This window comes from Clupea harengus, chromosome 19 (genome assembly GCF_900700415.2).
Source record: "Clupea harengus chromosome 19, Ch_v2.0.2, whole genome shotgun sequence".
Classification (NCBI taxonomy): Eukaryota; Metazoa; Chordata; class Actinopteri; order Clupeiformes; family Clupeidae; genus Clupea; species Clupea harengus.
In genome coordinates, this window is record NC_045170.1 from 2,938,935 (window position 1) to 2,962,494 (window position 23,560).

The following is a 23,560-nucleotide window of genomic DNA, read 5'->3' on the forward strand; positions in this document are numbered from 1 at the left end:
TGTAACAGGAAATGGCTGCTGAGTTTTGGCAGGCGGGCACAAGGCCTGCTCCCTCAGGCCACGGGATTAAATAAGATCTTTGTGTTTTCGGTCGGAGGGACGGGACGGGACAGAGTGCGCACGTCTCTGGCACGGAGGGGGCTATGGAATCAGTGAGCGCATAAAATATACAGACAGGTGCATGCTGGGAATAGAATCAAGTTATTTAAAAAAAATATATATATATATGTACAGTTTCTAGAAAGGCTATTTGGTGTGCTGTGTGTGTTTTACACATTAAATGTCATCCTTGTGGTGGGAATGACTTATTTTGGACTTCATCATCCCAACGGGTTAAGTTATGTGTACGGGACATTTTTTTGCAGTGCAGTACTGCAGAGGCCCTCATTATGTGGTAGACCATCCCTAAGAGGTCTGCCTTGCTCACGGCCACCGTGGGTCCTGCCGGGAGGCTGTTTGCTTTCGAAAAGAATGAGAACGAGAAAACATCACAACCGCAGCCTGACAAAAACACTGTCACACGGGAATGCTCCCACATCGTCCCAAACGCAGAGCGAGCTCGCTCACAGCAACTCACTCAAGTCAAATATGAGGTACGGATGAATCACTCTCAGGAAAAAAAAGGAAAAAGAAAAGAAGAAAAAAAGAAAGAAAGAAAAACACACGCTCACTTCTCCGTGCGTTGGATATTGTGTGTGATTTATTCATCTCTTCCCACAAGCTTCTAATTACACAAACAAACCCGCTGATGGCGGTGAAAGATTTAAATGGCCCCAAAAGATTTAAAGCCCGAGCCAGACGATATTCTCTGTCGAGTGACAGTCTCTTCAGACGGGTAATTCCTTCAGTGTTATGAGACACCTCAAGCTTTGATATGATCGTTGGTTTTTAAAACAAACAGCTGTATGAACTGGCTTTTGATGAAGCCCCCCCTGCAGTTTTTTTTGCTGCCTTTTTTTGCACTACCATAACCTCACTTTAAAGTAAACTTATGCTGCTGTACATGTATCTGTATGTTTATATCTATATCTACATGTATATCTATATGTAGGACATGTCTTGTCTTATCTGTTGTTGTGCGTGTGCACTTTATATGTTTCACCGTGGGAGAGTGGGAAACGTTTTTTCGATTCCTTTGTATGTCTTAACATGCAAAGTAATTGACAATAAAGCTACTTTGACTTTGACTTTGAGTGGATCAGCGCAGTGTTAACGTTGCTCTGTGTCCAGAAATGGTTTCCACTCTTGTGTCTCCCTGTGCATGTGTTCCGTCAGCCAAGACTGGTTCTGATAACACCCACACACACCCTCCTCTTATATAAATTCCTAGAATTCTCCAACACACACATACGCTTTTCCCCTCACACACATTAAAGAGCCGTAATCTAAACATCAGGACTCCAATGCAGTAAAAGAACCCTCTCTATTCTGACTCTACTTCAGCAGGCTAGAGAAAGCTTTCTTTAAGGAAGTTTCTACTAGTCATTGGCAAGACAAGCATCCAGAAGAAGGGGGGGGGGGACATGGGAACGTTTGTTTTGTTGTTGTAAAAGGAAACATGTCTTGTTTATTTTGACCCGCCAAAGCCACTATGATGAATTGTGACTAACTATTTCCCTTGGTGCTGTTACATTAAAGACAAACATGAGCGCCAAGTACCAGCCTCATTATGCCAGTGGGCACTTAAGCCTGTGCCAACAACAATGAAAGCCAATTGAATGCCCCTTGAGGGCAAGGCAGAGCGCTCTGGGAGTGCCTTGCCCTAGTATGGTATGCCACCATGCCAACGTGATCCGTAAAACACCGCTACTGACTGCCAAAACACGAGGCACTAAAATGACAAGACCAAACCACATTCAAAACAATTGTTTTTTTTTTAAACAAGATTTCAGATGTACTTCATTTCAGATTAAATTATTCAATAAGGCGATTACTGTGTAGAGAAGTTTGCTGAAGGGTCCCTGGGTCATTGTATGTGGCCTTGTGCTGTATTTGGCCAGGCTTTTGGTGAAAATCAATGCATTCTCAATAATTGGGACATAACCCTCTGTCATAACTTATTCCCTGTGCATGTAATTTCTTTGTGCACGTAATTTCTTTGCTGTTAAGCACTTTGAGCTGCATTGTTTTGAATGAAAGGGCTTTACAAATAAAGTTTATTATTATTATTATAACTGCTACAAGGGGAACCAGACACTAATGCCGTTCAGATTGTGTCCGAAAGTATTTTGCCCATCTGAATGAATATTTTGCCCATCTGAGTGACAATGCACCTCCGACTCTGACATGTTTCAACACTGCTGAAATCTCAGGAAATACACCTGTAAAATACACCTGCCTCAACACATTACATTACATTTACATTTAGTCATTTAGCAGACGCTTTTATCCAAAGCGACTTACAAGGATGTATACATACACATTTTACATTTACACTGATGGCACACTGCGCATCAGGAGCAATTAGGGGTTCAGTGTCTTGCTCAAGGACGCTTCGACAGGGAATCGAACTAGCAACCCTTCAATACATTCTGAACACACTTCACACATTATGTAAGAGTAAATGTGAGGATTAATATGCTGTTGATGTTACATTAAAATATTAAACTCATCCTGCAATAGACCATATAGAGCACCACCTTTAACTTAATTTACATCATTTTCGATCACGACTCTGGCTAACATTTAAGCCAGTGTACACACTGTGAAGGACAGCAGGGGGAATGAACAGACAAAAATTGATAACATCTCCAATGAAACTCATCGCCAATAGCTGCACTCTGTGGTACAGTGGTAGAGAAGTCGTTTAGTAATCAGAAGGTTGCTAGTTCGATTCCCTGTCGAAGTGTCCTTGAGCAAGACACTGAACCCCTAATTGCTCCTGATGTGCAGTGTGCCATCAGTGTAAAAATGTAAAATGTGTATACATTGTAAGTAGCACATATGTAAGTCGCTTTGGATAAAAGCGTCTGCTAAATGACTAAATGTAGAATCTAAAAGACATCAGTAAGTCGCTCTACTGTATTGTGTGAAGATCTCTAATCTAAAAGACAGCAGTAAGTCTCGCTACTGTATTGTGTGAAGATCTCTAATCTAAAAGACATCAGTAAGTCTCTCTACTGTATTGTGTGAAGATCTCTAATCTAAAAGACATCAGTCAGTCTCGCTACTGTATTGTGTGAAGATCTCTAATCTAAAAGACATCAGTAAGTCTCTCTACTGTATTGTGTGAAGATCTAGACGCGTGGAGAAAATGAAATCTCAGACAACGGTCCTCAGCTTGCTTTCCAGTAAATAGGTTTTATATTTTTTTAATATCCAAACTTTCAAGCCTCAAACAACCAGACAAGTTTATCCATTCATGAATCAAGCTTTACTTCAATAAAGTTTTTTTACTCCCCGATTAACTCTATTAAGTATTAATGTGTGATCTCTCCACCTCAAGGACGTTTTAATTAATATAAAGTGCAACCTTCTACCATACCATATCAGCTACTACTATTACTCTGTAAAGATGTTTTATATTTTGATGGATATTTGTGAAAGAATGCCATTTCACCTATTATCTAAATATCTTGGCTTTGGTTTAGTGCACACAGCAACGAGCACGAGGATGACCAGTGGGCATCACTCACCTGTACGGACACATTCACCTGTACGGACACATTTCAGTTCAGTCCTTTGTGTCGCTGGTCCGGATATGTCTGTGACTGTGACGAAGAGTTCACATGAAGATCGCTGGTTACGTTTTCCTGATTCTTTTTTTTTCACGTGTTTTCTTTCATATGTTTGATATTTACGGCTTTTCCAGCCTTTTTATTTTTCATAGGATGCTGAAGATCGGACGTGAAGAGTGTAATGTGTGTGTGTGTGTCTGTCTGAAGATCATACCTGAAGAGTGTAATGTGTGTGTGTGTGTGTGTGTCTGAAGATCGGACGTGAAGAGTGTTATATACGGTATATATGTGTGTGTGTGTCTGAAGATCAGACGTGAAGAGTGTTATGTGTGTGTGTGTGTGTGTGTCTGAAGATCGGACGTGAAGAGTGTAATGTGTGTGTGTGTGTGTGTCTGAAGATCGGACGTGAAGAGTGTAATGTGTGTGTGTGTGTGTGTCTGAAGATCAGACGTGAAGAGTGTTATGTGTGTGTGTGTGTGTGTCTGAAGATCGGACGTGAAGAGTGTAATGTGTGTGGGCCTCTCTGCCTGTGTCCCCACCAAACAAACTTACCGTACGCATCCTACAGATCCAGAGAAGTAGTTACTTACATAATCAAAAAAAAAGGGTAAAATCCTGCATAATGTGCATTTAAAGTACGACAATAGAAATGAAAGTTCCACTTTCATGATGCAAAACTGACACACCTGACACGCATCACTTTACTACAGTTCATGTTGTTTATTCTTCAGAAAAGGAGGTGGTTTATATGTTACATCATCACTATAACTAATCATAAACTGATAGTCAGGCTTTATTTACTTGACTTGCTATGCTAAACAAAACAAAACAAACAGAAGGCAGGGCCTGGCTCCCTATATTGATGTCAAACTGTGTGCATTAGTACTTCTTGTTTAGCACAAAACTGAACATGAACTGATAGACAGGCATAAAATACTTGACTTGCTATCCTAAACAAAACAAACCAAAACTCATGTAAACAAAACAGAGGGTCGAGCCCTTGAGGGGGTGCACAGCTAACCGTGCTAACTGTGTGCATAAGTACTTCTTGTTTAGCACACAAGATGGTTGACTGTCTAATGAATACATTCAAAACCAGTGACTCAGGATACTTCACCTGTGAGTAATCAAACACCAAGGACCAAAATGATGGGTTGGTGTCTTCGGCTTGCCATGAGGGGGGAGGGGAGGAGGGGGGGGGGGGGGGCCTGGGACCCATTCTTCCAAACATTTGAACAGTCCAAGGCCAACAACAGTTTTACAGTCACGGCCCAGCACCTGCCCACAAAGGCACTGCAGCACTAGTCTATTATCTGACCACCACAGTCAACACGGGTCACTTCTTGCCTTTAGCCTTTGCATACTCCTTCCTGCCAGCCTGTTTACCGGCGAAATCCCGCACCCTGTGAATCTTGGCCAGCTGGGCCTTGATAGTCTCCACGATGTCCATGTGCTCGGGGATGTGCACGTAGCGGATGTTCCGGCCGGTGATGAACAGGTCGGCCATGTTGGTGAGGCGTCCCTTGCGATCCTGGTACAGCACCTCTTCCAGACGCACGTTCATGAAGGCGTCCACGTTGAGCACCCGGCCTCTGGCTTTGCTCTCGTCCCGCAGGTCCACGGTGGTCACCTGGCCTTGCAGGCCCTGCAGGAGGATGACCAGACTGTTCTCTGAGATCGTGCGCTCCCGAATAGAGTGCGACACCTCCATTGGTCCTGTCAGACAAAGTACAGTGTAAACAATATATCTCATATCTTTCTCTTCCCTTCTGTGGTATAGCCAGAATCTCTCCATCAGTGTACACCTAGAACGCATGACTGATGATTGGATGGATGAGTCCTTCTACTATTTGGACTGTGGGTACAGAGTCAGTTCTCAGTAGGTTGCTTTTGTTTCACAACGAAGCCTAGAGTGCAGAGGACATGTTCTTATCCCAGGACGTACATCGGACTGACCCGACGGCGAGTGAGCAGCTCACCATTCAAAGCTTTGTTAAAATGTGAAATGTTGGTAAAACACATAGAACAAGTACATCAACACCTCTCTACTTTACAAGGATGGCATTTTTAAAAATGCCATAAAGTCAAATCATGACTAGACATCAAGATGAACTAGACTGACTGCTCTTTAAGTCCAGGCATCCTGGTTTGAGAAAGCTACACATCTAATGTACCCTTTACTGTAGTTATGACGACAATATCAGGCTATCTGACGTTGGGTGAGCTGACAATGACTCAGGGTCTAGCCAATGCATTTGCAACTTTCAAGAAGTTGTCAAGGAAAAGCGTATTAAAATTTTTAAAAAGACCCTTCGGTGATGTTGGAGTGACGTTAGAAGTTATGAACAAGCCTGATTTAGCGAGTGGAGACATTACGCTCACGTTACAAATGCATTGTGTTGGAAAAAAGCACTACGTGTAGATGGGAATCGAAAAAGAACAGGAAGCAGATTAATGTTACCGGAAAATAGCTTCCACAAACAACGTCTGTACCTGTACAGATGAAAACGTTTGAGGCCAATCTCAGTAAGCAAGTGATAAAGATTTCAGACTATTTGTACTTCAGTCATCCCTGAAGTTTGCAGTTTGGCGTCCCTATCGTTTATCACGTGACACCGTTGGTATATGGTGATGAAAACGTCATTTCCTTTTTCAGTACGCCTATCAACCAGCAAACTATCAGGATACCTGCTCCCCCTAGTGGCTAAAGGATGTCAACATTACAATAAAAACAACCTAGCAAAGGTTAGGGTATTTTATTCATTACTTTAAATATACATATAACATGGATGTGAATGATTTATTTGCACTTTGAAACTCTTTGTAACGCTTTTTTGCATACTTTGTGTCTGTATTTAATAATGATCAAGTCATGAAAAATATATCATGAACCAGTCAAGTGAACTGGATAACATTCAATTACTTTTCAGTAACTTATTTATTGCACTTTATCTTATAAGTCTCCAAAAAACTCATAAAACCCTGAAAACCTCAGCACGTGACTAACACCAAAAACATGTTAGGAAGCTCTTGTGGAATCCACCCACATTAAAAATACAAACTCCAGTTTTTAACCACAAGCTTCATTGACAGTTTGGTTTCAGTGTTAACATGGATAACATGGATAACATGGTTAATGTGGATAACATTCAATTACTTTTCAGTAACTTATTTATTCATCTTATAAGCCTCATAAAACTCACAAAACCCTGAAAACCTCAGCCCGTGACTAACACCAAAAACATGTTAAGAAGCTCTTGTGGAATCCACCCACATTAAAAATACAAACAAACTCTTTCCAGTTTTTAACCACAAGCTTCAGTGACAGTTTGGTTTCAGTGTTGATGAGTAGCGCCGTTCTTGTCCATCTTATGCCAAGATATTTCTCCTCTTCCTCTCTGCTCTTCTTCACAGCTCGTCCATCAGTGACAGCAGGTGGTCCCCTTTGCTGCTCGGGGCGTCCGAAGTCTCTTCCTGATCTGTGAACTCGCCAGCAATCCGGGCCAGTTCAGAGTTGGCATGGTGATCCTCAGAGAAAACACGTAAAGAAAATATGGTTAAACCACACACACACACACACACACACACACACACACACACACACACACACACACACACACAACATACAAACACACATACGCACACATCAAGGATCAGAGGGGATGACCTGGGGGTTTCCATGGACACAGACACACACACACACACACACACCACACACTTGCACTCACACTCACACAAACACCTACTTGCCCACACTGACAATAACACTAACAGACACACTCACACACCCACACACACGCACGATGGTTTAGCAAACTATTTATGCAAAGCATCTGGCTTTCTACCAACAAAATCAATTATTGTTGGGTGGAGCTCTCCACTGGCAAGCTTTTCAATTCCAGATCACCTCACGTGTAGCTATGACTCATGTAGATATACTTTATGTAGGAAAACATTCACATGAAAGCCTGGGTGTTCTTTCTTTTGGTGCCTTAAAAAGTGGAGTTCATACATGTTGACCTTCCATGTTGACCTATCTGTCCTACAAACTGTCGAAGGCTTTATTGAAGATTTAGTACTGTGAAGAAGAGAGAGAAAGCCCCTCCATTTATTCAACAGTCATTAAAACAGCAGAAGTCCTACGCAGACAGACAGCAGAAGTCCTACGCAGACAGACAGCAGAAGTCCTACGCAGACATATTCACCTGGGTGGCTTGGATGTTTATGACAGCGAACACACCATCTGTCTCACTTTCCCTGAAAAAGATTCAAAACGTTGAAAAACTATTACAACTGGATGAAACTGGACGTAATGACTGGATATAATACCCCTGCCCCATGAATAAATCTAAATGCAAATGTGACCTTTATCACGTGTCAAAATGGCCGCACACATTCCCAATATCACAACTAATAATAATAATACAACTTTTGAAGGTTTGTTCACAAACGTCCACTCACGCCTCCTCTTCCTCCTGGTCTGTGGCGAAGAGGTTCACGCGGAAGCCAGAGTTCCCGCTGTGGGGGTCCTGCACCTCCATGCCACCCATCAGCCTAGCCAGCAGGTTCAGCTCCTCTTTGGCCAAAGGGTTGGGGTGGCTGCGTTAGCCTAGCAATGCAGACACACAGAGGCACATAGTGTACACTTCACACATTCGGATTCATGCTAGTGTACACCTACACATTCTTATTCATGCAACCGGTTGAACAGGTAGGGTGTTTCAGTGGAGACTAGACCTTGGTCTCTGTAAAGCGCCGCTCTGTGAGAGTGGAGTGTGAGAGTTGCTGGAGTGTGAGAGTGGAGTGTGAGAGTGGCTGGAGTGTGAGAGTGGCTGGAGTGTGAGAGGGTCTGAATGTCTGTTGTTAAGGGCGCTATATGAATCGAATTGAATAGATTAGGTTGGGGAGAGGCTAGTTCCTGTACCTGGGAGTTCTGGTTGAACCTTCTGGGAGTTCCTGTGGTCTGTGTGTTTTCAGCTGACTCACTGTACCTGTCCGTTGTGAGGAGTATCAAAACAAAAATAACATTTACTACAATTCACAAAGTTTGGATGTAACATTAATTAACACGCAGTTTTCCCGATGTCCTATAAATATCTAATGATGTTAAAGCTATCAAAAGGTTCAGTACACTTCAACTACCACATTGGGCAGATTGTTTTAAAGGTTCAGCACCAGAGTACACTTCAACTACCACATTGGACAGATTGTTTTAAAGGGTCAAGGTTAAGGACACAAATGTAGACAGAACACAAATGTGAAGTAAAGACATGAAGAACATAGGATGCGTTTCTGTACATGTTGGTGCCCAGGCGGATGACTCTGTCCCCCGCCATGTCGAAGGAGCCCTCACGCATGTGGCTGGTGTAGGTCCCACCGCTGGGAAACTCCCGCCTCTTCTGCTCCTTCCCATTACAGTTAAACGACCTGTGGAGATCAGTACTGACTCAATATTACTAAAAGTAAGAATAGCTCTTCTTCTTCTTCTTCTTCTTCTTATTATTTTAATAAAACTATTATATACATATATATATTATTGAAATAGTCTCATTATATTATAGTCTTATATATAGTCTTATATATATATATACTATATAAGACTATAATATAATGAGACTATTACACGACTATAATATAATGAGACTATTACAAGACTATAATATAATGAGACCATTACAAGGCTATAATATAATCAGACTATAATAATAGTATAACAAGACTATAACTAAACTGGACAGAGACGTTTTTGTTTTTAAAAGAAACAGAAACTCAGTATACCTAGGCCTCACAAGGCGTAGCAACACAAACGTTTACATATTAAGCTGGGCATGTCCCACAAATAGCCACTAACAGTTTATCCAAATACTTCCACACATTTCATTTCCCCTAAATAATCACATTTAACCCACATTTTTAGTATAGACATGCAGAGGATAGCAGACAAATGAATGAGTCATTTCTTTGTCTAAACTCCTGAACTGCCCTGGCAACATGCCCCCCATGTCCCCAATGCCCAACACTTAAACCCCATAAAACGTCATTGTTGGTCTAGGACTTCTGCACCTCCCTCAGGTGTCCCTTTAAAGTGTTGTCCGATACTTACAGCGTCTCACTCCCAGAGCACAGGTCAAAGGTTAAACATTAAATAACACATTGGCCGTCTCCTCTCAGTCTAATCTGCGGCTAGAGAACGCCGTGCACTTGTTGCTATGAAGCCAAAAAGCGTTTACCGTGCAGGTAAAGGTATGCCGGCCTCGTAAACTCAGGTACTTCCTTCCCCCATGTCAATCTTAGATTACCTGATTAGTCCTGGAACATCTGAGCCTTGAGGTACCGGGCCTGAGGTGCTGAGGACAAATCGCCCGTTGGGGCTCTGGAGCTTCTCTCTGAGAAACAGTGACACCTTCGCACGGAAACGGAGCATGTGAAAATATGCACGCCAGCAGTAGTAACCTTTAATCGTTTGGTCGTAAACTATGGCAGACACTTCTATGCAGTACACAATCTGAATCTGTAGGACTGTAATACGAATGGCAGTGAAGCCTGATGCTGTTTGTTTTGGCTGTTTGAGTTTGTGGTGCAACTGTATAGCATATAGCATGTACTGTAAGTCTATATTAAACTGTATACCATATAACATGTAATGTAAGTCTGTATTAAACTGTATTCTATATAACATGTAATGTAAGTCTGTATTAAACTGTATACCATTTAGCATGTAATGTAAGTCTGTATTAAACTGTATACCATATATCATGTAATATAAGTCTGTATTAAACTGTATTTCATATATCATGTAATATAAGTCTGTATTAAACTGTATACCATATAACATGTAATATAAGTCTGTATTAAACTGTATACCATATAGCATGTCATGTAAGTCTGTATTAAACTGTATTTCATATATCATGTAATATAAGTCTGTATTAAACTGTATACCATATAACATGTAATATAAGTCTGTATTAAACTGTATTTCATATATCATGTAATGTAAGTCTGTATTAAACTGTATACCATATATCATGTAATATAAGTCTGTATTAAACTGTATTCCATATAACATGTAATATTATAGCGGCCGTGGAGATCTCGTGCAGGAGATAGTTTGGTGATACTATAGCCTGCATGGAGAATACCAAAACAAATTCCTAGTATCTGTATACATGGCGAAATAAAGTTGAATTGAATTGAATTGAATTGAATTGAATAAGTCTGTATTAAACTGTATACCATATAACATGTAATTTAAGTCTGTATTAAACTGTATTCCATATAACATGTAATATAAGTCTGTATTAAACTGTATTCCATATAGGATGTAATACAAGTCTGTATTAAACTGTATTCCATATAGGATGTAATATAAGTCTGTATTAAACTGTATTCTATATAACATGTAATATAAGTCTGTATTAAACTGTATACCATATAACATGTAATATAAATCTGTATTAAACTGTATACCATATAACATGTAATATAAGTCTGTATTAAACTGTATACCATATAACATGTAATATAAGTCTGTATTAAACTGTATACCATACGTCATGTAATGTAAGTCTGTATTCAAGGCATCCTTCTCCATTGACCTGCGCAGGAACCTGCCTGCCAACAGTCACTTAATTTCAATTTGACAGCGTCCATGAACTAAACAAGAAATGGGCCAATATTGACATAGAACTTACCCTAACGTGCACATACATACATCATATATTGACATAGAACTTACCCTAACATGCACGTCTTGGAAAAAGATGAGTAGAGTTTGTCGGATGAGTTGGAACTCGCCGTCAGTCAAATGTTTATACATCTGTAATCAAAGATGAGCATGATAATAATAATAATAATAATAATAATAATAATAATAATTTATTTAAAACACCACAGCACATGGTACATCTGTAATCAAAGATGAGCATGAGGCGTAAATCATGTTTGAAACGGCACAGCACAAAACACCACAGCACATGAGCATGATGCTTAAATCATGTTTGAAACGGCACAGCACATGGTACATCTGTAATCAAAGATGAGCATGATGCTTAAATCATGTTTGAAACGGCACTGCGTAAAACACCACAGCACATGGTACTACTGTACATACATGCATAGCACATACAGTACGTACATAGACATGAACTTTTAGCCCTTCACCACAGTGAAACTCACACAGTGGCATGGTAGAGTGAAATACAATCTACAATCTTTAAAAAATAGACTAGAAAACATCTATCATGATACTATTAGGACCTCTCAGTCTGCAAACCTATTTGGGTGAACTCTGGGTGAACCGATACTCAGACTCAGACAGATTTGACAAGTACCTCAATAAATTGTCGTTGAGACTCATCAATCTGGTTGGCAAGTCTGGGGTTGTGGCTTACAAAATGCCTGATGGTGTCAATGTGATTGAACGTCACTAGCAACAAGTCCCGAGGTCTTGGACAAAGTAGCACTTGATATTTCAATGCCATGACCATGAGATCATACAGCTGAAGGAGAGAGAAAGGGAAACAGATACACTGTTAGTCTCCAATGTTTTGTAATAGACGGACAACAGGCTTAGTTTGGGGGGGGAGTTGATATGGACTTCAGCAGTATTTGGTTATATATTTGGTTGGCTTGGGTTATAACCGAGGTGGGTTGTAGTCCTTTTCTCCTTTGGTTGCTTCGAAAAATAACAAAATCAGATAAGCAGCTTTAACTTCACTTAGTGCCACAAAATACACAGGCTCTTAATAATCTTTAAAAAGACATATTGGATGATGACGTTAACTGAAAGCCTATCCTGCATTAGGCCATGAATTGTGATGTTCGCTATCTCCTATCTTCATTATTAGGTAGAGCCTACAGAATAATATATAGGTGCTACCTATTGACAATATATTGGGAAAACAATATGTTTTAGGCTTATTGTGATCTTAGACATAAACTGTTTCTGGTTGGTATCTTAATACCATATTGGATAATATGTACTGTACCATACGGTAATATACAACAGAAGTGAATACACCCCTGTGCAATACCCCTTACATGCCAAATGATTCAAAATTGTATCACTTCTCAATAAATGCATTATTTCTAAGTTGATAAGTAGAGTATTTCCTCTTATGAACAATCAAAAACAAACACACAATGTATATTATGCAATATTATATAAAAACACTTTCAGCTATCGGGATTCTGGTGCAACCATGGGGTCATTTTTTACGGCTCTTTTCTTCCTGTGACCCTCTGTGACCCCTGACCCTTGATCATCTGCTCACTTTAAATGTACCTCACCCAAACTACACCTTTGAATGAAGGTGTCTGCCATAGCACTAAATGTAAATGTAAGCACCCAGCTCTGATAATACTAGCCGAAGCGGTGGAGAGGCAGAGGCGGAGGCATATACACACACACACACACACACACACACACACACACACACACACACACACACACACACACACACACACATACCTTCTCCATGCTGGCAGGGTTGAGCCTCATTATTGAAGAGTGTGCTATGCGTGTCAGGAGAGTTCTCATTGCCTTGTGTGAGTAAATATCCTGAGGCTTCAACAGTTCCTCCATGAAAGGCTTGTTAAACAATGCACTTATTATGTCACTCATCACTGCAGACAGTGTCGATCAAAAAAGGAAAGGCGTGTGTTAGTGGCGGTGGTGAATATACTCTAAGGCAAACCTATAAATAATGTGGGTGTGGGAGTGGGGCGCTAATTGCACAGAGCATTGAAACTCAACATATTTACATATGATGTCTACAGCTCATCTTCCACAAGGGGGGGGGGGACTTCTACCTAAACTATCTACAGGGGCAGAGAGACGACCAATATACCTCTTTTTCTGTCATCCTCTGACCAAACACCTGTGGCAAAATAAGCAAAGATAAACAAAATTTTGGTGCCACACACTGAATTAAAAGTACTGTGAACGTGGGCTTTTTAATGTGTGCTCTGACGCACAAGAAGGACGTTGAGGGCTCCGCACGGGAATGCATAGAAGGCCTAAATCATTCGGGGGCTCTGCTCTTAGCAGCTACGGTGGGGAGCTAGGCGCATACTGTACGGCTGGGATTATCTACTTCTTTGAGCATGTGCGGGGTAATTGGGCATTTCAGTGAGCCACTTCTGAGACAGTATTACCGTGATATTTGAAGAAGCGCTGTTGAGTATAGCCTACGTGACTTGCTGCCATATGACAATCACGAATAACCAACATTCAAGATACATCCTGAGTGAGAAATGGGAGGTCATATGTGGTCGGGGAAGGGAAGGGAAGGGAAGGGATACCATACTTGGAAGCATGCTACTGTCGCTACATTCAGGGATTAACAAAGCCGGCCAGCTAGCACGTCAATTTTACTTTAAAGTGTCACTATCCTATGTTTACCCTTCTGCGCTTTATCCTCTGGGATATTCGGAACTTGAAGACGTTGATCCAAAACGTAAAGCATTTCTCCTCCAAGGTTCAGAACCAGCAATGGCAACGTTTTTAAAGACATTTTAACGACCTGTAGAACAACGGCGTAACAAAAAAAATGCAGGTTTTGTAATTAGCTACGGTCATCCGTTAACATGGTACAACTTCCATCAAAACCTGTATTTTATAAAGAGTTTCGCAAAGAAAGGCGCAACAGTATGCAGCTCTCGGGGTGGCCATCACCATCGGTAGTTACGTCGTTAAGACCGTCAGCAGCTGAGCAGCAAGAATAAGTATCGCACCGATTCGCCTCATCACGCGTCTAAAGCCGGTTAACGAGTCTGTTGGACATGACAGGCTACGCACACACACACGCAGCACACACACACACACACACACACACGCAGCACACACGTTGACCTCGTTTTCTTTTATTACACAATTTAAATGGTATATGATAGTCTCTTAATAACCTCTAAAAATACATATTGGAGGATGACGTTTACTGAAAGTCTATCCTGCATTAGGCTATAAATTGTGATTTATGTTGGCCATCACCTTTTCATTTGTGTTGTCTTCATTTTTAGGTAAAGCCTACAGACTAATATATAGGCGCTACCTATTGACAATACATTGGGAGAATAATCAGTTTAAGGCTTATTGAGATGTTAGAATTTCTTTATACCATATTGGATAATATCTACTGTACCCTATGGTAATATACAACAGAAGTGAGTACAGCCCTGTGCAATACCACTTACATATCAAATGAGAGTGTGTGTGTGTGTGGTGTGTGTATGTGTGTGAGTATGGGTATGTGTGTTTCTGTGTGTGTGAGTGTGAGCGTATGAAAATGTATGTGTGTGTGAATGTCTGTGTGTGAGAGTGTCTCTGTGTGTGTGGTGTGTGTATGTGTGTGAGTGTGGGTATGTCTGCTTCTATGTGTGTGAGTGTGGGCATATGTGTGTGTGTGTATGAGAGTGTCTGTGTGTGAGAGTGTATGTGTGTGAGAGTGTCTGTGTGTGTGTGGTGTGTGTATGTGTGTGACTGTGGGTATGTCTGCTTCTATGTGTGTGAGTGTGGGCATATGTGTGTGTGTGTATGAGAGTGTCTGTGTGTGAGAGTGTCTGTGTGTGGTGTTAGGAGTCACAGGATTAGTGCAGTATGCTGTTAGATTATACTCATTTGGCGTGTGTGTGTGTGTGTGTGTGTGTGTGTGTGTGTGTGTGTGTCATATGCTGTTAGATTAGACTCATTTGCCTCTTTTGTGCACATTATTGAAAATTCGACCTGAATTCTGAAAAATGTCCTGGCTCTCAATCATAGACATAGGGATACTTGGACCGGCAACACCTGCGAAGTGACCATTCGCTTACAATTTTTAGTTTTGACAGCAAATGTCTGAAGACCTGTACACCTGTATACTTTTTCTTTGACTGGGAGAATAGACTTCAAATGCCAATTAGACATTAGTGTTATAACAAGCCCGCCAAGCGCTAGTAGTCTACGCTAGGGTATGTGTGTGAGTGTGGGCATATGTGTGTGTGTGTATGAGAGTGTCTGTGTGTGAGAGTGTATGTGTGTGAGAGTGTCTGTGTGTGTGTGGTGTGTGTATGTGTGTGAGTGTGGGTATGTCTGCTTCTATGTGTGTGAGTGTGGGCATATGTGTGTGTGTGTATGAGAGTGTCTGTGTGTGAGAGTGTCTGTGTGTGGTGTTAGGAGTCACAGGATTAGTGCAGTATGCTGTTAGATTATACTCATTTGGCGTGTGTGTGTGTGTGTGTGTGTGTGTGTGTCATATGCTGTTAGATTAGACTCATTTGCCTCTTTTGTGCACATTATTGAAAATTCGACCTGAATTCTGAAAAATGTCCTGGCTCTCAATCATAGACATAGGGATACTTGGACCGGCAACACCTGCGAAGTGACCATTCGCTTACAAGTTTTAGTTTTGACAGCAAATGTCTGAAGACCTGTACACCTGTATACTTTTTCTTTGACTGGGAGAATAGACTTCAAATGCCAATTAGACATTAGTGTTATAACAAGCCCGCCAAGCGCTAGTAGTCTACGCTAGGGTATTTTCATAGGTCAACTTTGCTGTACTTTCTCATTGGTGTGATAAAGAGTCTCAATGCAAATGTTTCAACCACCACTTCATAAGAAGGTATGTGTGTGTGTGTGTGTGTAAGGGAGAGAGTGTGAACAGAGAGAGAGAGAGAAGGAGAGTGATGTGATCTCTGAACATTAGACTGCTTCTATTATATACTTGCATACTACAGAAGAGTGAAGGTACAAAGTTATTCTTTTCCTGCCGAGTCAGAGAATCAGGTGAGTATTTTATACATTTATATATTTACTATATATATATATTTATATATATTTACATGTATACACAAACATAATGATCTGGACCTAGACCAATCAACAGGCTATATAGCCCATGGACTCCTTTCTCATGACATTGAATTGCCAGAGAGTCAAGCAATGTCTGAAATAGGATGCCTTATGTTAGATATGTATATAAGGTATGTATTATCTATATATCATACCATTTACTGTTGCAGTATATCATTGCTAGGGTGGATTATAAAAAGGCAAGCCACTATATTCAAAGTAGAGCTCCGTATGGTACATTAGTGTCTCTTGACAGCTGCATCCTGGCTACATGCGTTATTGACTGTCCAGTCGTAAGAGTTAACACTACAAATACATTTCCCCAGTTTGATGCTGAACTGAAAGCTGTCCTTCGTTATCATTTCATCATAAGCTGAAACAGTTATTAATGCAGTTTGATGAATGATGAATTTAACTGAGTTCATGTTTTTAATTACTTCTCCCTTTACTTAGTGTATTTCCAAACTAACGGATTCCTTCTAATTTAATGAATTATTCCTGACATAAGGACTGTGCGTCTGGGCTGCATGAAGTACTTCCTGATTTCATCATACACAGTTCCTCAGTGTGCATGATCACATAGTACACCAATTCTGCATTCCATAATAATAACAAAAATAATGATGATAATAGTAATGTTTTTATTGCTGAACAGACTTCCTGTATCGGACCCCTTTAAGGATAGAAGTATCATGTTTTTGTCCAAGTGGGCCTGCATTTTTGCCATGTAAGTACCAGTGCACATTTGAGCACGCCCCTTTAATGCTACAAAGTCCAAGCCTGTTTTTCACTCTCTTAGGTAGTCTGCCATGCCTTGATCTCTTGACACGGGGAAGTGTGGTCTTCTAAGGGTTAATGTTAACAAGCCACTTCAGCATTGTGCAATGTGCCAACAATAGGAGTATATTGGAAAATATGTCTACATATATTAACTATTATTGTTCTTCACAAAACATCCAGGAAAATGAATATGGAGTATGAATGATCACAGTGTACACCAATTATGCATGAGATATAATAACAACAACAACAATAATAATAATAATAATGAAACCAGACAAATATTTTTTTATATCTCCTTCATGATTTGTCTCCTTTGTATGTAATTAAAAAAAAAAATTCTACATAATTTACAATACTGGCTTTCATTACTGCTTTAAGTACTGTTATGCTAATGCGTATATATGCAAATGTTTACACTATGTCTTATTTATTACAAAGATTGTTTTTGTTTTTTTCTATTTTCAGGGTATCCATTTTCAACTGTGATGCTCTACCTTTCAATAAGCGCTCTAAGCTTGATCCTGCAATCAGACGCACAGATTGGATGGCTGCCCTGGTTAACAATCTAAGCCTTTCATCTATGACTATCCCAGGCACTCATAAAAGCCTGACGGAAACTAGACTTGTCTGGTACCAGCACCAGGCTTGGAGCTTAGAAGACCAGCTTAATGCTGGAGTGAGATATTTTGATGTAGAAGTTGAGACAAGTTTGTCCAAAGAGAGGATACAAAATTTGTTTAAAAAAGGAATTCTGTATGTTAAAAGAGGAAGTCTTAAGGCATTAGAATTGTCAGATGTCTTGAAGGCTTTGAAAACATTTCTTAGCAACCACGGGTCCGAGACTGTGCTTCTGCGAGTCACACCAGAGAAGAGTGATATTAACAAGACAAAAAATATGTTCAATCAAGATCCAGACGTATGGAAAGAGCCAGGCATCCCTTCAATGGGTCAGGTCAGGGGCAAAATTGTCTTGGTGCAAAGCTCAATGTTTACCCTGGGAATCGCCAGTGGAGTCACGTTCACCTTCAACAACGGCAAACCAAAGGAGGAGCAGCTGACGGAGAATCTCATAAAAGCTGCAAGCTATTGCACCGGTCATTTGGTATACACAGAAATAACAGTCATCAATAGATTTCAAACTCCACTCAAAGAGGATGAAGTGATGAATGGACTGATGTACCGACTGGTGGATGAGCTGATGACAGATACGAGCACGTCACTCTGTTTGGGGATTGTTGCCATGGATTTTCCAGAACCTGAACTCATAAAAGCCCTCATCGATCTTAATTGTAAAACAAGAGGAGAACCTGAGACTGAAGAAGAACAACAACCAGATGAGGGAAAAGAACCGGAGACTGAAGAAGGACAAGAGGAAAAAGAACCGGAGACTGAAGGAGAACCACAAGAGGAAAAAGAACCGGAGACTGGAGGAGAACCACAAGAGGGAAAAGAACCGGAGACTGAAGGAGAACCACAAGAGGAAAAAGAACCGGAGACTGAAGGAGAACCACAAGAACCGGAGACTGAACGAGAACCACAAGATGAGGAAAAAGAACCGGAAGCTGAAGGAGAACCACAGGAGGAAAAAGAACCGGAGACTGAAGGAGAACAACCACAAGAGGAAAAAGAACCGGAGGCTGAAGGAGAACAGCCACAAGAGGGAAAAGAACCGGAAGCTGAAGGAGAACCACAAGAGGAAAAAGAACCAGAGACTGAAGGAGAACAACAAACAGAAGAGGGAAAAGAACCGGGTACTGAAGGAGAACCACAAGAGGAAAAAGAACCGGAGACTGAAGGAGAACCACAAGAACCGGAGACTGAAGGAGAACCACAAGATGAGGAAAAAGAACCGGAGGCTGAAGGAGAACCACAAGAACCGGAGACTGAAGGAGAACCACAAGATGAGGAAAAAGAACCGGAGGCTGAAGGAGAACAACCACAAGAGGAAAAAGAGCCGGAGACTGAAGGAGAACCACAAGAACCGGAGACTGAAGGAGAACCACAAGATGAGGAAAAAGAACCGGAGGCTGAAGGAGAACAACCACAAGAGGAAAAAGAACCGGAGGCTGAAGGAAAACCACAAGAGGAAAAAGAACCGGAGGCTGAAGGAGAACCACAAGAGGAAAAAGAACCGGAGACTGAAGGAGAACCACAAGAACCGGAGACTGAAGGAGAACAACAGGAGGGAAAAGAACCGGAGACTGAAGAAGGACAACAAGAGGAAAAAGAACCGGAGGCTGAAGGAGAACCACAAGAGGAAAAAGAACCGGAGACTGAAGGAGAACCACAAGAGGAAAAAGAACCACAAGAGGAAAAAGAATCGGAGACTGAAGGAGAACAACAAGAGGAAAAAGAATCGGAGACTGAAGGAGAACAACAAGAGGAAAAAGAACCGGAGGCTGAAGGAGAACCACAAGAGGAAAAAGAACCGGAGACTGAAGGAGAACCACAAGAGGAAAAAGAACCACAAGAGGAAAAAGAATCGGAGACTGAAGGAGAACAACCAGATGAGGAAAAAGAACCGGAGGCTGAAGGAGAACCACAAGAACCGGAGACTGAAGGAGAACCACAAGAACCGGAGACTGAAGGAGAACCACAAGATGAGGAAAAAGAACCGGAGGCTGAAGGAGAACAACCACAAGAGGAAAAAGAGCCGGAGACTGAAGGAGAACCACAAGAACCGGAGACTGAAGGAGAACCACAAGATGAGGAAAAAGAACCGGAGGCTGAAGGAGAACAACCACAAGAGGAAAAAGAACCGGAGGCTGAAGGAGAACCACAAGAACCGGAGACTGAAGGAGAACCACAAGAACCGGAGACTGAAGAAGAACCACAAAAGGAAAAAGAACCAGAGACTGAAGAGGGACAACAAACAGAAGAGGGAAAAGAACCGGGTACTGAAGGAGAACCACAAGAGGAAAAAGAACCGGAGACTGAAGGAGAACCACAAGAACCGGAGTCTGAAGGAGAACAGCCACAAGAGGAAAAAGAACCGGAAACTGGAGAACCACAAGAGGAAAAAGAGCCGGAGACTGGAGGAGAACAACCAGATGAGGGAACAGAAACGGAGACTGAAGGAGCACCACAAGAACTGGAGACTGAACGAGAACAAACAGATGAGGGAAAAGAAACGGAGACTGAAGAAGGTCAACAACCAGATGAGGGAAAAGAAACGGAGACTGAAGGAGAACCACAAGAGGAAAAAGAACCGGAGACTGAAGGAGAACAATCACAAGAGGAAAAAGAACCGGAGGCTGGAGGAGAACCACAAGAACCGAAGACTGGAGGAGAACAACCAGATGAGGAAAAAGAACCACAAGAGGAAAAAGAAACGGAGACTGAAGGAGAACAACCAGATGAGGAAAAAGAACCGGAGGCTGAAGGAGAACCACAAGAATCGGACACTGAAGGAGAACCACAAGAGGAAAAAGAACCACAAGAGGAAAAAGAACCGGAGACTGAAGGAGAACAACCAGATGAGGGAAAAGAACCGGAGGCTGAAGGAGAACCACAAGAATCGGACACTGAAGGAGAACCACAAGAGGAAAAAGAACCACAAGAGGAAAAAGAACCGGAGACTGAAGGAGAACCACAAGAGGAAAAAGAACCGGAGACTGAAGGAGAACAACCAGATGAGGAAAAAGAACCGGAGGCTGAAGGAGAACCACAAGAATCGGACACTGAAGGAGAACCACAAGAGGAAAAAGAACCACAAGAGGAAAAAGAACCGGAGACTGAAGGAGAACAACCAGATGAGGGAAAAGAAACGGAGACTGAAGGAGAACAACCAGACAAAAACAAAGAAGAGAAAACCAGAGACCAAAATAATCCAAGTCCTGAAAAAGAAGGCGAAACAGGGATGGCAGCAACACGGAGTCCTGTTAACTGGATGGCATCCTTACCTGAGGACAAGAGCCTATCGTCCATCACTATCCCCGGCACACATAAAAGTCTCTCGTACGATGGGCTAATCCTGTACAGGTGCCAGGAGCTTGATTTACAAGCTCAGCTCAATGCTGGAGTGAGATACTTTGACATGGAGCTGAAGACAGGGATTATTGATAGAACCACCATTTATGTCAAGATTGGAACGATCTTCAAATATGTCAGGTTCACAGATGTTCTAAAGACATTTAAAGTATTTTTAAGTAATCAGGAGTTAGAAACTGTGCTCCTGCGGGTCACTCCTGATAGAAACGCTGTTCACATTGTAAAAGACCTGTTCAGTCAAGACTTAAATGTATGGAAAGAACCAAACGTACCCTCAGTTTCTCAGGTCAGGGGCAAAATCGTCTTGATTCAAAGCTCAACCTTTCATGTAGGAGTAGCCCCCGGTGTCACGTTGATTTTTCATAATCGAAAACCAAAGGAGGAACAACTACCGGAACACCTCAGACAGGCTGGGAAGTATTGTGTTGATCATTTGGTCGTCACGGATACAAGCTCTACTAATCTATTTGATGTGCCCGAAAAAGTCGCAAAGAAATTAAACTCAGTGGTGGGCCACCATCTTGAGATGCTCCTAAAGGACTCAAATAGGCCACCGTGTCTTGGAGTGATTGCTATGGATTTCCCAGGTCCAGAGCTCATCAAGACAGTTATTGCTTTCAACTTAAGAGGAAAAGAATCGGAGACTGAAGGAGAACAACAAGAACCGGAGACTGAAGGAGAACCACAAGAACCGGAGACTGAAGAAGAACCACAAGAGGAAAAAGAACCGGAGACTGAAGGAGAACCACAAGAGGAAAAAGAACCGGAGACTGAAGGAGAACCACAAGAACCGGAGTCTGAAGGAGAACAGCCACAAGAGGAAAAAGAACCGGAAACTGGAGAACCACAAGAGGAAAAAGAGCCGGAGACTGGAGGAGAACAACCAGATGAGGGAACAGAAACGGAGACTGAAGGAGCACCACAAGAACTGGAGACTGAACGAGAACAAACAGATGAGGGAAAAGAAACGGAGACTGAAGAAGGTCAACAACCAGATGAGGGAAAAGAAACGGAGACTGAAGGAGAACCACAAGAGGAAAAAGAACCGGAGACTGAAGGAGAACAATCACAAGAGGAAAAAGAACCGGAGGCTGGAGGAGAACAACCACAAGAGGAAAAAGAACCGGAGGCTGGAGGAGAACCACAAGAGGGAAAAGAAACGGAGGCTGAAGGAGAACCACAAGAGGAAAAAGAACCAGAGACTGAAGGAGAACAACAAACAGAAGAGGGAAAAGAACCGGGTACTGAAGGAGAACCACAAGAGGAAAAAGAACCGGAGACTGAAGGAGAACCACAAGAGGAAAAAGATCCACAAGAGGAAAAAGAACCGGAGACTGAAGGAGAACCACAAGAGGAAAAAGAGCCGGAGACTGAAGGAGAACAACAGGAGGAAAAAGAACCGGAGGCTGAAGGAGAACAACCACAAGAGGAAAAAGAGCCGAAGACTGAAGGAGAACCACAAGAACCGGAGACTGAAGGAGAACCACAAGATGAGGAAAAAGAACCGGAGGCTGAAGGAGAACAACCACAAGAGGAAAAAGAACCGGAGGCTGAAGGAGAACCACAAGAGGAAAAAGAACCGGAGGCTGAAGGAGAACCACAAGAGGAAAAAGAACCGGAGACTGAAGGAAAACCACAAGAGGAAAAAGAACCACAAGAGGAAAAAGAACCGGAGACTGAAGGAGAACCACAAGAGGAAAAAGAACCACAAGAGGAAAAAGAACCAGAGACGGAAGAGGGACAACAAACAGAAGAGGGAAAAGAACCGGGTACTGAAGGAGAACCACAAGAGGAAAAAGAACCGGAGACTGAAGGAGAACCACAAGAACCGGAGTCTGAAGGAGAACAGCCACAAGAGGAAAAAGAACCGGAAACTGGAGAACCACAAGAGGAAAAAGAGCCGGAGACTGGAGGAGAACAACCAGATGAGGGAACAGAAACGGAGACTGAAGGAGCACCACAAGAACTGGAGACTGAACGAGAACAAACAGATGAGGGAAAAGAAACGGAGACTGAAGAAGGTCAACAACCAGATGAGGGAAAAGAAATGGAGACTGAAGGAGAACCACAAGAGGAAAAAGAACCGGAGACTGAAGGAGAACAATCACAAGAGGAAAAAGAACCGGAGGCTGGAGGAGAACAACCACAAGAGGAAAAAGAACCGGAGACTGGAGGAGAACAACCAGATGAGGAAAAAGAACCGGAGACTGAAGGAGAACCACAAGAGGGAAAAGAAACGGAGGCTGAAGGAGAACCACAAGAGGAAAAAGAACCAGAG

At 42.0% G+C, this 23,560-nt stretch overlaps 2 protein-coding genes across 2 annotated transcripts; both read right to left on the reverse strand.

Moving 5' to 3' along the window:
* Positions 1–4,382: 4,382 nt before the first annotated feature.
* Positions 4,383–6,315, reverse strand: lsm10 (LSM10, U7 small nuclear RNA associated). The gene is made up of 2 exons (XM_012816399.3): positions 6,171–6,315; positions 4,383–5,393 (listed from the first exon to the last, which is right to left on the reverse strand). Exon 2 carries the CDS (start codon positions 5,386–5,388, stop codon positions 5,014–5,016), a length of 375 nt encoding a protein of 124 aa, XP_012671853.1. The 5' UTR covers positions 5,389–5,393; positions 6,171–6,315; the 3' UTR covers positions 4,383–5,013.
* Positions 6,316–6,418: 103 nt separating this feature from the next.
* Positions 6,419–14,434, reverse strand: oscp1a (organic solute carrier partner 1a). The gene is made up of 12 exons (XM_042710722.1): positions 14,083–14,434; positions 13,529–13,558; positions 13,150–13,304; positions 12,011–12,178; positions 11,416–11,496; positions 9,977–10,080; positions 8,976–9,104; positions 8,602–8,668; positions 8,410–8,462; positions 8,139–8,276; positions 7,883–7,934; positions 6,419–7,205 (listed from the first exon to the last, which is right to left on the reverse strand). The coding sequence occupies exons 1-12, from the start codon at positions 14,192–14,194 to the stop codon at positions 7,086–7,088; spliced, it is 1,209 nt and encodes a 402-aa protein (XP_042566656.1). The 5' UTR covers positions 14,195–14,434; the 3' UTR covers positions 6,419–7,085.
* Positions 14,435–23,560: the final 9,126 nt, after the last annotated feature.

What these genes read in the sequence shown, in the direction of transcription:
- lsm10 (XM_012816399.3), bottom strand. Translation starts at nt 5,388, where the DNA reads ATGGAGGTGTCGCACTCTATTCGGGAGCGCACGATCTCAGAGAACAGT.
- oscp1a (XM_042710722.1), bottom strand. Translation starts at nt 14,194, where the DNA reads ATGTCTTTAAAAACGTTGCCATTGCTGGTTCTGAACCTTGGAGGAGAA. An exon ending in GGTTCAACCAGAACTCCCAG is followed by an intron (nt 8,463 to 8,601) that starts GTACAGGAACTA and finishes CTCACACTCCAG; the next exon opens with CAACTCTCACACTCCACTCT. An exon ending in TAAACATCCAAGCCACCCAG is followed by an intron (nt 7,206 to 7,882) that starts GTGAATATGTCT and finishes GTTTTCTCTGAG; the next exon opens with GATCACCATGCCAACTCTGA.